The 14,389-nt window shown below is 41.0% G+C and overlaps 1 protein-coding gene across 1 annotated transcript in view; it reads left to right on the top strand.

The window, feature by feature from the left end:
- Positions 1–13,024, top strand: part of skia (v-ski avian sarcoma viral oncogene homolog a) — an 80,282-nt gene extending 67,258 nt beyond the window's left edge. The window contains exons 2-7 of the mRNA XM_062427584.1: positions 2,437–2,544; positions 3,612–3,727; positions 4,268–4,578; positions 4,720–5,048; positions 6,663–6,893; positions 8,934–13,024. Coding sequence (XP_062283568.1) covers positions 2,437–2,544; positions 3,612–3,727; positions 4,268–4,578; positions 4,720–5,048; positions 6,663–6,893; positions 8,934–9,122 — 1,284 coding nt within the window. The 3' untranslated portion in view covers positions 9,123–13,024. The remainder of the gene's footprint in view (positions 1–2,436; positions 2,545–3,611; positions 3,728–4,267; positions 4,579–4,719; positions 5,049–6,662; positions 6,894–8,933) is intronic.
- Positions 13,025–14,389: the final 1,365 nt, after the last annotated feature.

Raw genomic sequence — 14,389 nt, 5'->3', positions numbered from 1 at the left:
GCAGCACAGTGTGTGTGTGTGTGTGTGTGTGTGTGTGTGTGTGTGTGTGTGTGTGTGTGTGTGTGTGTGTGTGTGTGTGTGTGTGTGTGTGTGTGTGTGTGTGTGTGTGTGTGTGATCAGCCACTCTCTGGACTGAACTGCAGGCGCTAACCTCTAGCCTGTAGCCCTGCTTTACTGCCCCTGATATGTAGGGCATATCTCTTCATCTCTCGATAACCCACAAACCTACCAACCAACCACAGGCAGGACTGAGCTGTTGTAGTCAGTCGTCTCTTTCCACCAGCTAAAAACAATACACAATCATTCACCAGGCTCTCTTATCCTGTATTGTACTTTCATTGTAGCCACATTATACACTAACACCTCCTCAGATGAGATTACTTGTAGAAATATAGCTCCTGGGTTAGGCTTAAGGTTAGGGTTAGGGTTTCCTCTCCTGTCATTTTTAAATTAAATGACTAGATATCCATAAATATCAAAGGGACAAAAACTGTGTCCACAGATGTAGTTTTCTGTTTTATTGTGAAACTTCTAGAGGTTTCCTATCGAGCATTTTGAGTCATGTTGAAAGTCATGGAGTTGTACACAGAGGGGTGTAGGGGAGCACAGCTGTCACGTCCTTAGCGGTATTTGTTCGTCTAGCCACGCTACTTTCCTGTGAGAGCAGCTCTGATTACACAGACATGTGGCATAGCATGACACACTGCCAGCATTAGAGAGACAGAGGGAGAGAGAGAGAGAGAGAGAGAGAGAGAGAGGGAGAGGGAGGGATAGAGAGGGAGAAGGTATCTTAACCCCATTACAAATGACCACCTGTTGAAACCACACAGGGGGAGGTGTGAGTGTGTGTGAGTGTGTGTTCAGTCCGCTCCTGCACTGCAGAGCGCTGTAGATTCCTGAGGGAGATCCTCACTGAGAGAAAACAAGAGCAAGAAGTGAACCAGTGAGAGAGAGAGAGAGAGAGAGAGAGAGGGAGAGAGAGAGGTTGAATCTATGAGTGAACATACTGTGTATCCCCTCTAGATATCTAGTTGTTCTCACAGAGCTGTGTGACCTCTCCTCCAACACATGACATCTAACACACAAACATACAACATGCATGATACACGCTGAATCGCTACCAGCAAAGACAGTTTATTTGAAAGTATGCGCTTTAGTATCATCAGTTATACAAATATTGTATAGCTCACAATATTTCACATTTCTGGCACTTCATTTAAATAATGTCCAAGTCTAAAAAATTTTTAGAATTTCAGTCCTTCAAGAGAAAGTCAGTATCTTAAATCCAGATAATAGAAGAATCATTTTTCTTAATACACAATTATAGTTTTTATTTAGTTGTTATCTATATTCTGCATTAGGGAAGACCCATACAAAGTCATACAGTCTTTTTACAGTTACATTTAGAGTTGGATAATTCATCTCTAGTATTAAAATATCCCCAAAACATATTGCATTCACACACTGTTAAACAACACAATTCATTGCACTTGTTCTCAGTGTGTGTGTGTGTGTGTGTGTGTGTGTGTGTGTGTGTGTGTGTGTGTGTGTGTGTGTGTGTGTGTGTGTGTGTGTGTGTGTGTGTGTGTGTGTGTGTGTGTGTGGCAGCTAGTGACAGCCACAGCTTGGAGAGGCTGAGGTCATAGCCACAAAGCCGCCCTAACGGAGGCAAGAGAAACAAACCCCTACTTGTCTGTCTGTATGGGTGTATCTGTGTGTGACAGACAGATAGATAAATACACGCGCACACGCACACACACACACACACACACACACAGACTGCACACTGCCCCAGTCACCTCTTGCCTCCTCTCTTGGCTGCCCATGAGCAAACACACCTAGTTATATTGGATCTTACGTGTGACAAGTGTGTGATACATTACCACGGTCTGGACTGTGTGGGTGTGTGCAGGGAGACTTTGATGGTGTGGTAACCCTGAAGCAACACACACACACACACGCACACACACACACACAATACACACAAAGTCAACACCACATCTAAATTTAAACACACTCACACTTCCAGTTATCAGTAACCTCCGCTGGCACTCCCCTATCAGGCATTCTTTTACACACACACACACACACACACACACACACACACACACACACACACACACACACACACACACACACACACACACACACACACACACACACACACACACACAAAGTGATTGGTATGTCTGACACTGCTGGGTGCGTTTTCAGTTCACTGACATTTTAGTGTTACAGTTCTCTCGAGCTGCCAAGTGAGCAACCTGTGGTGCGTTCACATCACGTGGGAAAAAATGGACTTAAATGTGTTGGTACATTCAAGCCTGTTTGAAACACTAAATTTAAAAAATCAGCTAGATTTAACTTGTGGACGTTAACCTGCATTTTTTTAGATATATAAAACTCAAAAAACCAATCTCCTTCTCTTTCTTTCAGCTGTCAGACCCGATCCCAATCAAAAAGTCCAAACATGAAGACTTCCCGTCACAATCCCCATTTGCTGACAAAGAGAAGCAGCACGACTGGCTGTCCCCATCCAATAAGGTCAGTGTTGCTAAGCTCGTAGAGGAGATGCTGATGATGATGCATGGAGCATGAGATGAGATGTCATGTAATATTATACAAAGGTTTTCAGATGAGGGTATCGCTTAAATTTAGATTTAGTAAGAGGGTGGGAAGGGTGGGGGAGTGAGTGAGGTGATGGAGGGGGGGTGGGGGTGGGGGGGGTAACTGTAGATGCAATGGATTCACTTACTGAGATGGAGGGAAGTTTTAGAGCAGTGTAACAGAATCTAACCACAATATAATGATGGATGTGAAGATTGATATTCCCTAAAAAAAAAAAAAATCTCTCATGAAGGTTTGGTTACTAACGTCTGAGCTGTATCTTCACACTGACCCTCCCTCAGTCACACTTTCATTACTTACGATGACAGATGTCCCAGTTGCTGCTTTTTAATCAATGAACTGCTCTACTAGAAAAGCAACACAAGTACAGACTGCAAACTAAAACACATTGTGATGTTAATAACTGAATATTTATAATCAGAAATAAATAATTGAGGTGTTTAACTTTCTAAACGTGCAGAGTGTGGATAACTGTCATTTTGTTGTGCCAAACCTAGGGTAGGGTTACTTTATTCATACCATTAGGGAGAAATTCAAAATTGACCCAACAGTATTCTTGAATATGATTAAAAAAATAAAATAAAATAGAATAAAATAAAATATACACTAAAAACAATCTCCAAATGCTATTTACAATAAACAATAAATAAACAATGCATTAGTGGGAGTGGGAGGTACTGGTTGTTGCTGTGGTGTTGTACAGTCTGATAGCTGATGGTATGTCATCATTATCTACAGTGATTATCAGACGTGATGTCATTTCCCCACAATCAAAAGTAAACGCTTTTATGCTGAAAAGACTTTTGAGTGGAGGGGGACTTTAAGTTCTTGTAGTTTTTGTTTTTCAAATGAAGGAGAAGAAAATGATGTATCATTATCATCACAATATCAACAGATCCAAAGATTTAAAACCAGAGAGATTCAGAGTGTGTGTATCTTGAATACATTTTCTTACATCTCACATTATTGCTCTTTTTTTTCAGGGGCTTAACTGCATCCAGCCCAGGCAGAGACCCTCAGCGTTCAGACCTTGGTCTCCACATATCTCTGCTGCTGATAAGGAACCCTCCAGTCACCCTCTGGCCCTGCTGAGAGACAGGTGAGTCCAGCACAGAACAGGAGAACCACATCACTCACACAAACAAAACACTTAACTGGCTTTCAAGGAAAATGAAGTGGAGACGATGTAATATCTGTTTTCCTGAGAGGAGCTTTTACTACGAGACACCACAGCCATTTTGTTCAGTTAGATCTGATGAGCTCCCAGCATGCTCTCTCACTTGTCTGGGTGGGCTGGTGTCACGGGGGTCAAGTCTGACTGTACCACCGCCTCCCACACGCCACCATTCACACACACATTTGACACACACTCATACTGTGGGCACCCACTTGGCATGGTGCTGCCAGTGCAGCCTGCGCCATATCACAGTTGATCTGGCCCAGTTTCTCCTAAAAGTGGGAGGAAAGAGCTGCAGGCACTTTATTTGAATGTCAGCATAGACTGTTTTCAAACTGAACCATACAATATGGTCCTGGCTGTGTTTATGCACAGCTGAATTCATAACCACGTTTACCTTCATTTAGATTTATTGAGAAACAGCCACTTAAACTTGGCTTAATATGTCTGCTTTCATCCTAGTTTCTACAACTACAAGAGCCTGGAGAACGCCGTCGCCCCTAATGTCGCCCTCACACCGCTACCCCTGGGAAAGATGGGTCCCATGTCCCCGTCGGTCCCCAGCACCTCCCACCCAAGCGGAGGTGAACCCCCAGGCGAGGGTGCGAACGCCAGCGCCAGGCCACGCAAGAGAAGAGCCACAGGGGAGCTCCAGCCTCCGGCACCGGAGGGCCCCTGTGCTCCTTCCTCCACTGCCAGCAAGCCACTGCCACCCCCACCTCAGGACGACAAAGACTCTGAGGTGGAGATCGAAGTGGAGAGCCGCGATGAATGTAAGTAAAGAAGTAGAATCTGTGTTATAGGTCTAAACTGGTTCACTAAAATCAGTTCTGCTTTGACAACTGAAAAGACATCAGTTAACGTCCACTGCTGGAAACTCACCATCTCTTTGTGTCTCTGCTGTCTCCCCACAGTCACTTCGTCCCTGTCCTCCCTGTCGTCACCATCTTTCACCTCGTCCAGCAGCTCAGCCAAAGACCTGAGCTCGCCAGGCGCCCAGGGGCCAATCTGCACCGTCACGTCGGCCGAGGGCACCCCTCCCGCGGCCGCCCCCATCACGACCCCCGTCACCCCTCCGGAGCTGGGTCTGGAGTCGGAGCTGGAGAGTCTGAGGCAGGCGCTGGACAGCGGCCTCGACTCCAAAGAGTCAAAGGAGAAGTTCCTGCATGAGATTGTGAAGATGAGGGTGAAGCAGGAGGAGAAGCTGGGGTCGGCTCTACAGGCCAAACGCAGCCTCCAACAGGTACACAGCTGTTTATATCACTGTTAGAGGATAAAGTGGTGGTCATCTTAAACACAAAGACAACTCTAGTATCAGTTTGAGGTGGAACTTGTTACTATGTCACACCAGAAATTCAAATCAGATATGCAGGAAGCTTCATCATCAGTCCACCACTGCTGGAACTTCATCTGTACTGAAGCTCAGTCAGAGACTTCTGACTACATTAAATGAACAACTTTTACTTAGTGATGAAACTCAGCGTCAGTGTTCTGAAACATCAGCTTCTTCTTCCCTTCATTCATGATCACACTCTGCTTCATACACTCTACATACTGTCTATATACGTCTCCAGCTGCACACATTAGAACATTTAAAGATGCTGCTTTATTCTGATTGGCTGGGGGTGAAGGTGGGGGCCACACCTACAGCCATTCAGAGTAAATGCTCATTAATTAATTAATAATGCAGATTTTATTTAAACAGCCTGTAAAAAGGTGGATTTAGAGAAAATGGTGAATAAACTGTCACAGAAATGTTTCAAATAGACTTACTTCTTATAAATAGGAGTCAAAATAGACCATCATATCATATCTTTCAACTTGCCCTGATGTTCTTGAAATCAGACTACTACAGAAACTTTTCAAAGTTGGCTCTCTTAGAAAATAAATGAGAGCTTAGGCATCAAAATGCAGGAGTGGATTAGAGAATAGAGATTAGATTAGAAGTCATTATCACTGTCCGCAGAGCTTATAGTGCGAGTTGGCAAATGATAACAATGAGAACGGATGTTTCTGTGAAGGGAAAGGCCAGACTTCCATTTTTATTTTTGGTCTTGGAATGAGAACAAGAAAATGCCGACGAAGGAGTCTGTGTGGGCGAGCGACATACATGCACACGCACGCACACACACGCACACACACACACACACACAAAAAGCATCCCGAGCAAAGAATAGCGATTCCAGCACGACAGTATTCCACATTCACTTTAAATCTGAGAGGAGAGGAGCTGTGCAGAGGCAGCACTAACCCAACCAAACTACAAACTACATGTACAGCTACAGCGTGTGTCACTTTAAAAACAAGCTGCTGCTGCTTTAACTCCTGCTGGTTTAGCTTGAACTAACTTTAACCCTGTCGCTGTCGAAGGAGTTCTTACGTAAAGTCTCTGCAGAGTAAAGGGTGTGATGCAGATTGTTTCTTTTCACTCTTTTTGTAATAACCAACAAAGCTTGATGACAGACATGTTTGTCCCAACTGCTAGGTTCCCATGAGAAGGCTATGGGCGTGTTTCCACCACACACACACACACACACACAAACAGAGTCTTGCACTCTTCCAGTGATTCAGAGGAAGGAAACCTAACTTCTGTCAGCACACACATCGCCCTAACCCCTGACTTGGCTGAATGTAAACACTGGCATGGACACTGCAGCCCACTTTTTAACCAATCACTGTTCTTGGGTGTCAACAGCTCCGAAACAAAGTCAAACAGACATGTGACATCCTCATCCACTGACTCTCACAGCAGCTGTACAAGCCTCACGGGACACTGAATTTTCTAACTGATAGGAAGTGATTAATTGCGTAAACTTTCTACTAATCCCTCCTCCTTCTTCTTCTTCTTCTCCTCCAGGAGCTGGAGTTCTTACGGGTCGCCAAGAAGGAGAAGCTGCGAGAGGCGACCGAGGCCAAGCGTAACCTGAGGAAGGAAATCGAACGCCTGCGAGTGGAGAGCGAGAAGAAGATGAAGGAAGCCAACGAGTCGCGGATCCGCCTGAAGAGGGAGCTGGAGCAGGCCCGGCAGCTGAGGGTCTGCGATAAAGGCTGCGAGGCCGGACGTCTCCGCGCCAAATACTCGGCACAGGTCAGTCAGCGAACGCCTCGCCACAGCTTTCAAACCATCAGGTCACACTCTGGCCTTCGAGGCCGTTTGAAACTTTAATGACGGCTCGGTGATACGACCGAGAAACGTGTCGAAATGAAGACAGACAGACAGTAACAGTCCTCTGGTTGAGAGTCTAGACGATTATGTCAACACCCCTCGCAGTAATTGCAGTGTTTAACTGTCTCAAGCTCTCCTAAGGTCAGCAAAGGAGAAGGCAAGAAAAAAAAAGAGCCACATTTCCTCTTCCCCAAGTCAAAAATAAATGGGTGTAGCCCAAAGTGCACGGACATATGATAAGCCCCCCCCTCCCCTCCCCCCTCCCCCCTCCTCCGAAAGGAAACAGGAAGAGACGTTGACTTCCCTCAGGCATCATGGGAAATGCAGATTAGACAAAACAAGAGAGTAGAGAGGGGAGGTTATGCTCTCCAGCTGTGTGTGCCTCCCTGTAGAGACTGCAGCCGTCTCTGGAAGGCTGTCATTCAAAGAACAAGATGCTGTTTTACATGTTTAGAGTTCAGAAGCTTTTTAACCCGTTACATACTGTTCAGGGTCAGTTTGACCTATTTTTTTAGCATTTGAGAGCTGTAAAAACACCATATACACATTTCTTTTAGCTGGACTTTTCTTAATGTGACCCCAATTATACAAAACTGGAAGTAAAATGCATCTTTTTTATTTTTGTGCAGCTGATACACATTTTTATATATGCAAATTTGACCCGTGTTTATAAAAAAAAAAAAAAATCAACATTTAAACATGTTGTATTCATCATAATTTATAAAATATTGTCCTGGAACATAATAATAAACAGAATACACTCCAACATGTATTAATGACTGTTGTGAATTGGTGTAGAGACTAATTATGAGTCACAATATGAACAGTGTGTAAGGGTTAAAACAAACCAACAGTATATATGACAGTACGTGTATTCTAACAGGAACTAAAATGTTTTCCCATGGTTGCAGGTTTTGGTTTTTGTATAAACTAAAGCAAACGTTTAGTGATGATTTTCACATCACACACTTCCATTCAAATTCTTTAGGAAGGAAGAAACTGACACTTAAGTTTCATAACTGGTTTCAGCGTGGGTCAGTTTCAGAGAATGTGCTCATTTATTTGTCAAATTTAGAAAGTCAAATGTAAACAGATGTTTTGATGGCCACATGGACTGGAAACAAAACCGAGAAACTTTATCAGTGCAGGAGCAAAGAATGGAGCTCTGTAGAAACACAGATTTAAATGGACTGTCTATATGCAGCAGTCTTTATGTGACTGGATAATTACTGATAATTTCTGAAAATGTGAGTTCACAGATTCACATGTTAGATTGTGGAGATCATTCTGTGTTCTAGAAAGTTCCATTCAACACCATGCAGAGTTCCTATCATGTGGGACAGATGGTGAATAAGATATTCCTTTATTAGTCCCACAATGGGGACATTTACAGTATAGCAGCAGCAAAGTGGACAGTTAAAAAAAAGCATCAATAAAAAATTATGAGAACAATAAATAATAAGTACAAAAGCAATAAAAAACAATAGTAGTAAAACATATAGTCAATAATAGTAACTTTGTCTACAGAAGTAAACAAGTAATAATGATGTTGAGTGACAATATACCTGAATTGAGATTGTTATTGTACAGATTTAATATGTGAAGGATTCCCATGTTCATGACTTACAAAGACGTGTGAAGACTGTTACATTATTGTGAATGAACAGTGTGGCCTTACATCCATTTCATGTGGGTTGAATGAAGCAGATGTAATGTATCCATACATGTGTGCCTGTTCAGTCACATCAATATGATCAATTTCACAGTTGTGATTATGACTGAAACATGTCATCAAATCACAACCTGACTTTAGGCATCTACAGTATATTTAGACTTCAGAGCCACTGAGGATGTATGTATGAAATAGTTCTAGTTAATAACAGGGTCAATAGTTCATCATGTCTTGTAGTCACATGTGTACTGCTGTATGGTTTCAGCTGTTTCATGCCATGTGTTTTACAGATCGAGGACCTCCAGATGAAGCTGCAGCACGCCGAGGCCGACCGCGAGCAGCTCCGAGCCGACCTCCTGCTGGAGCGGGAGGCCCGGGAGCACCTGGAGAGGGTGGTAAAGGAGCTGCAGCAGCAACTTTGGCCCAAATCCAACAGCGACAAGGAGGGGACGCCCATGGATACGCCAGCTGACAACTAACCCAGCAGCCAACCTCTCCACCCGACCGTTCCCCCCACCCACCTGTCGCCATGACCGCCCCTCCCCCTCCATCATCATCATCATCTGCCCAACTCAGACCATAAACTCACCCAGGCGTCCCGGGCCGGCCACAGCGCTCTCCCACTGTCCATCACGTTCACCCTCCACAAAGACAAATAAGACTCTCGTGCTCAGAGCAGAGACAGAGAGAAGAAACCTGCGTCCTCATCCACGCCCATAAAACAGTCCAGCGAGCAGTTTCCTTGGAGACAGACTGGCAACGACAGTCCGAGGATGCAACAGGAAATGCATTACTAAATCAAGCACTGACTAGCACCTTCCAAACTCACAGAACTGAAAACTGGATCAGAAGAATGAAAGAAAAACAGACTCACAGCACCAAATGTGTGTGTGTGTGTGTGTGTGTGTGTGTGTGTGTGTGTGTGTGTGTGTGTGTGTCAGCGACTGTTGGACAGACGTCTGTGATGAAAAATGCTTTTAAAAAAGAGAAAAAAAGACCATATTATATTAAACAGTTATTCAGCTGTTGAGAGGTGTTCTAGCGGTGCATCTTTGAGGGCCAGGCTCACACTTAACCCCCACAGTCCCCCCCCCCCCCACCCCCCGCCCGAAGAAGTCTCCACCACCGTCCCTCGCCATGACCAAGATGGAGGATTGGAAGACATTATAAGCTATTTAAGAGACTACATAGCGAATATGTAAAGAAAAGGAAAAAAAAGACAGTTTCTTTGTTTCTCTGTGCTATCGTAGTTGGAAAAATTGAAAAAAAAAAAAAAAGAAAAGGAAAAAAAAAAAGACACAAACGAATCAGAACATGAACAAAACAAGCAAATGAACTTTCCACAGTGCCACCATGGGTTTGTGGGTTTTGCAGGAAGCCAGCACAGTCCACTGAGCGGGAAAAAGCATCACGTTGAAAATCCAAGCAGCCCGTTTTGTCCTCAACTTGTTTGGTAAAATCATTTCTTTCTAATTTGTAAAAGCGGAGGGCGAGCTTGTATTCAAACTGATATTTTTTCTCTCTTTGGATCAAATCTTTAATTGGGAATTTGGAGGAAAAAAAAAAAAAACATGCTGTGTTCAAGGCACCTTTTTCTAAAATTCAGTGAGCACTTGTTTTTGGATGATCAATAACTATATCCAACAGTCTCCGTCACAATGTCGTTCACACTACACACACACACACACACACACAAACACACACACACACACACACTGACTGCCATATGTGTTTTTAAGCATTTGGGTCAAAACCCTGAAGTGTTGATCTTCTAAAGATGAAATACTCCAGATGTGAGTGTGGCCTTGTTTTCTCATCTTATCACATATGAGTGATGAAAGCTGGCATGGTTTTTACTCCAACTGACATCAGAATCATCTATAATTTAATGGCTGTATGGGGCACCCTGGGCAAGAACCACAAAAATGTTCATTTGAATTAAATTAAGGTATGTAAATATAAATATATGTTGTTGGGTTTTTTTTGTTTTTTTGTTGTTGTTTTTTTTACTTTACAATAATGACTCGCACTTTGTCCTAACAAAATACTGTTATACTGCATTGTACTCCCACTATTGTCCTCAATCTTACTTTGAAAACATCATCTTATACATGAATGCTACCATATAATTCCAGTAAGTATTTTGTTGATTATATGCATCTCGAATAAATACTGTTGTTCTGTTTTTTTTTTTTCTTAAGGCAAAGTATTGTAAATAAACAGAAAGAAAAAAGGCTCTACCTGTTGCTTGCTGATGCAGTCTGGGATTGTTGGAACATTTTGGGCAACACATTCTCCCCCTTTTTTTTTTTTTTTTTTGTAATATAATTGACACAAACACCCGGTTGAGTCATAACCAATATGACAACACTTCTTCACAAGTCAGTAAATTGTCATAGGAGCCTGAACAAACAGTCACATGTCTTTGCAAGGATAAAATCTGATTTTATTCTGAAGGCAGATGCCAGGAATCTGCCGTCACACAGTGGGTACAATGCAATCAGAATGTACATGGTGTTAATGCAAGTTTTCCTTTGGTTGTTGATGTTGTTTTAAATGTGGAGATATTTTATTGCTTGTCTGTTATGTTCACTTTTTTCAATAGAAAACTCATATTTTCTTTATGCATGAAATTTGAGAAGGTTTGCCATTCATATAGTCAGTTATTGGGCATTGATACTGTACATGTAAGGGTTTTATTGTGTTATGCAATATAAAGCAATTTGTCTTATTTAGAAGAGGAAAAAGTAAGTAAAAAAGCAACAAACCGTATATTGTTCTTAAGAAAAAACTTCACACTTGCAAAAAAACAAGACATTAAAAAAAAAATGAAGAAGGAAAACCTTTTTATCAAATGCAATGCTGGACAACCTCAAGTGCCTGGACGAGGGCCAAAGGTTTCCAGAGGAAAACTGATGATGAAACTGTTGGGGGTGGGGTCTCCCATCAACTTCCTGTTTGCAGGTTTTCAAAATGAAAAGCCCCTCCCTCCCTCGCTCAGCAGCTCTTTCTATCAGTGTTCCTAAAAAAAACCAACCAGTTTACAAACTCTTTTCTTTTTTTCAACGCAGAGAACAATTGAACAAATGCTAGACGCTTAATGCTTTTTTTTTTTTTTTAAATCCTGAATGAGTGCTTTTTTTTTTTCTTCATTTGAAATCAATGATATGCATGTTCAATTAATTTTTTATAGAAGAATCTTGAAAAGCCACTTTCTTCAGTAAATTGTTACTTTGGGTTGTATATAAAGATTGAACTGTTTAATCCCAGTTGTCCAGGATAATAAAGAGGGCATTATGTTAATAAGCCCGTTTCTTATCCAACATTACTGATGTTGCTCAGAGAAAGACACTGCGTCTGCGACTTTGGCAGACCTAAAATTGGTACATTTTGTAGTTGTTTTTACACTCAAAAGAGTCGATAGCCTATGTGTAGTTTACTTTACTCATGGTTTTCTACAAAAAAAGGGAGACAATAACGACATTGGCTCTTCGCTCTCCCTCGCAAAAAGAAAAAAGCAATTTAACAACGTCTTGTTTTCTAAAGGAGAATCATTTTGCTAAATAATGGACGGTAAAGCAGCAATAACAGTCCATATTAATAGACAAATACTAGCCAGTGTGAAGGTTTGAATAAGAATTTACAAATGTAAATATTTTTTTCATTTACAATATTGTATAATATATGTACATGGTGTTCCTTTTTCAAAAAGAAATCTTTTCTTACAATAGCTGTCTTGTTATTTTGTTTTGTTTTTTTGAATTTTGTGTTTTAACTAAGATGTTTCAAAAACAGCTAATGCAGTGCGTAAGAGAATATTCCCTACATAAACATGTTAATCCAATTCTTTTCTTCTTTTTTTTTTTTTTTTTTTTTTTTTTTACTGTAGAGTCTTTATATTGAATGACTTTTTTCACCAGTTCATATATATTTTTAACAGTATGTTGAGTATCAGATAACAGACCTGCAGTATGGGTCACACACACACACGACTACGCCACCTTGCCGATTGTTTCCCCCTCCTCATCCTCATGTATCTTTTTAGCCCTGTGCTGCTGCTAATACTATATAAACCTTACAATTCTAGAAATATTTTTATGTAAAAGGTAAATTTAAGCTTTCTCATTTATTAATGCCACATATACAGTATGAAAAAAAGAGCTTGGCTTATTCATCTATCTCCCTTGTTTCCCTCATTTTTCACGCCCTTTTTCTGCATCCCTCCTCCAACGACACCCTTCCTCTTCTCTCACGACACGGACTATATTGTAAAGTAAAGGACTTTATGAGATTATGTTTGAAAATAGCTATGCTTATATACTACAGTGACTGAATGTACAGTGTATAGATGCATTACCAGAAATAAAGTTGTTTGTCCAGATTGAATGACCCAGTTTCTTATTTTTGCTGCCGGTTTGGTAAAAAACATAAACACTAATTATCTTTCAAATACTGCAGACAATGTGCTTTATTTCTTCTAATTCAGCTCCCAGATGAATTCATCGGTTCTGCTAAAATATTTGTTGTCCAGGGTGGCAATCTTGTCAGGGACACACACATCGTTACAGCACCGGTTGCCCCCAAGGGGTCATCACAATCATTTGAGGGGTCACAATATACAGAAAAACATATTGTTCTGTATTTCTGCTATAAATCATCCTCTAGATACCATGAAAGCAGTGATGGAATGATCTGTTACTTAAGTAAAAGTACCAATACAGCAATGTAAAAATACTCCATTACTACTAAAGTCCTAACTAAAAGTACTGCAGTATTATGAGTGATGTAGTATGCAGTATTACAGTAAAAGTACTGCAGTATTATGAGTGATGTAGTATGCAGTATTACAGTAAAAGTACTGCAGTATTATGAGCGATGTAATATGCAGTATTACAGTAAAAGTACTGCAGTATTATGAGTGATGTAGTATGCAGTATTACAGTAAAAGTACTGCAGTATTATGAGCGATGTAGTATGCAGTATTACAGTAAAAGTACTGCAGTATTATGAGTGATGTAGTATGCAGTATTACAGTCAAAGTACTGCAGTATTATGAGTGATGTAGTATGCAGTATTACAGTAAAAGTACTGCAGTATTATGAGTGATGTAGTATGCAGTATTACAGTAGAAGTACTGCAGTATTATGAGCGATGTAGTATGCAGTATTACAGTAAAAGTACTGCAGTATTATAGTGATGTAGTATGCAGTATTACAGTAAAGTACTGCAGTATTATGAGTGATGTAGTATGCAGTATTACAGTAAAAGTACTGCAGTATTATAGTGATGTAGTATGCAGTATTACAGTAAAGTACTGCAGTATTATGAGTGATGTAGTATGCAGTATTACAGTAAAAGTACTGCAGTATTATGAGTGATGTAGTATGCAGTATTACAGTAAAAGTACTGCAGTATTATGAGTGATGTAGTATGCAGTATTACAGTAAAGTACTGCAGTATTATGAGTGATGTAGTATGCAGTATTACAGTAAAGTACTGCAGTATTATAGTGATGTAGTATGCAGTATTACAGTAAAGTACTGCAGTATTATGAGTGATGTAGTATGCAGTATTACAGTAAAAGTACTGCAGTATTATGAGCGATGTAGTATGCAGTATTACAGTAAAAGTAGTGGTTTGGTCCTCTGACTGATATATTATTATTATGACATCATTAGATTATTAATAGTGAAGCATCAGTGTTAGAGCAGCATGTTACTGTTGTAGCTGCTGGAGGTGGAGCTAG

This window comes from Scomber scombrus, chromosome 10 (assembly GCF_963691925.1).
Source record: "Scomber scombrus chromosome 10, fScoSco1.1, whole genome shotgun sequence".
In the NCBI taxonomy this organism is placed as follows: Eukaryota; Metazoa; Chordata; class Actinopteri; order Scombriformes; family Scombridae; genus Scomber; species Scomber scombrus.
The sequence above is the reverse complement of the archived record's forward strand: the minus strand, read 5'-3'. Positions and strand labels throughout refer to the sequence as shown.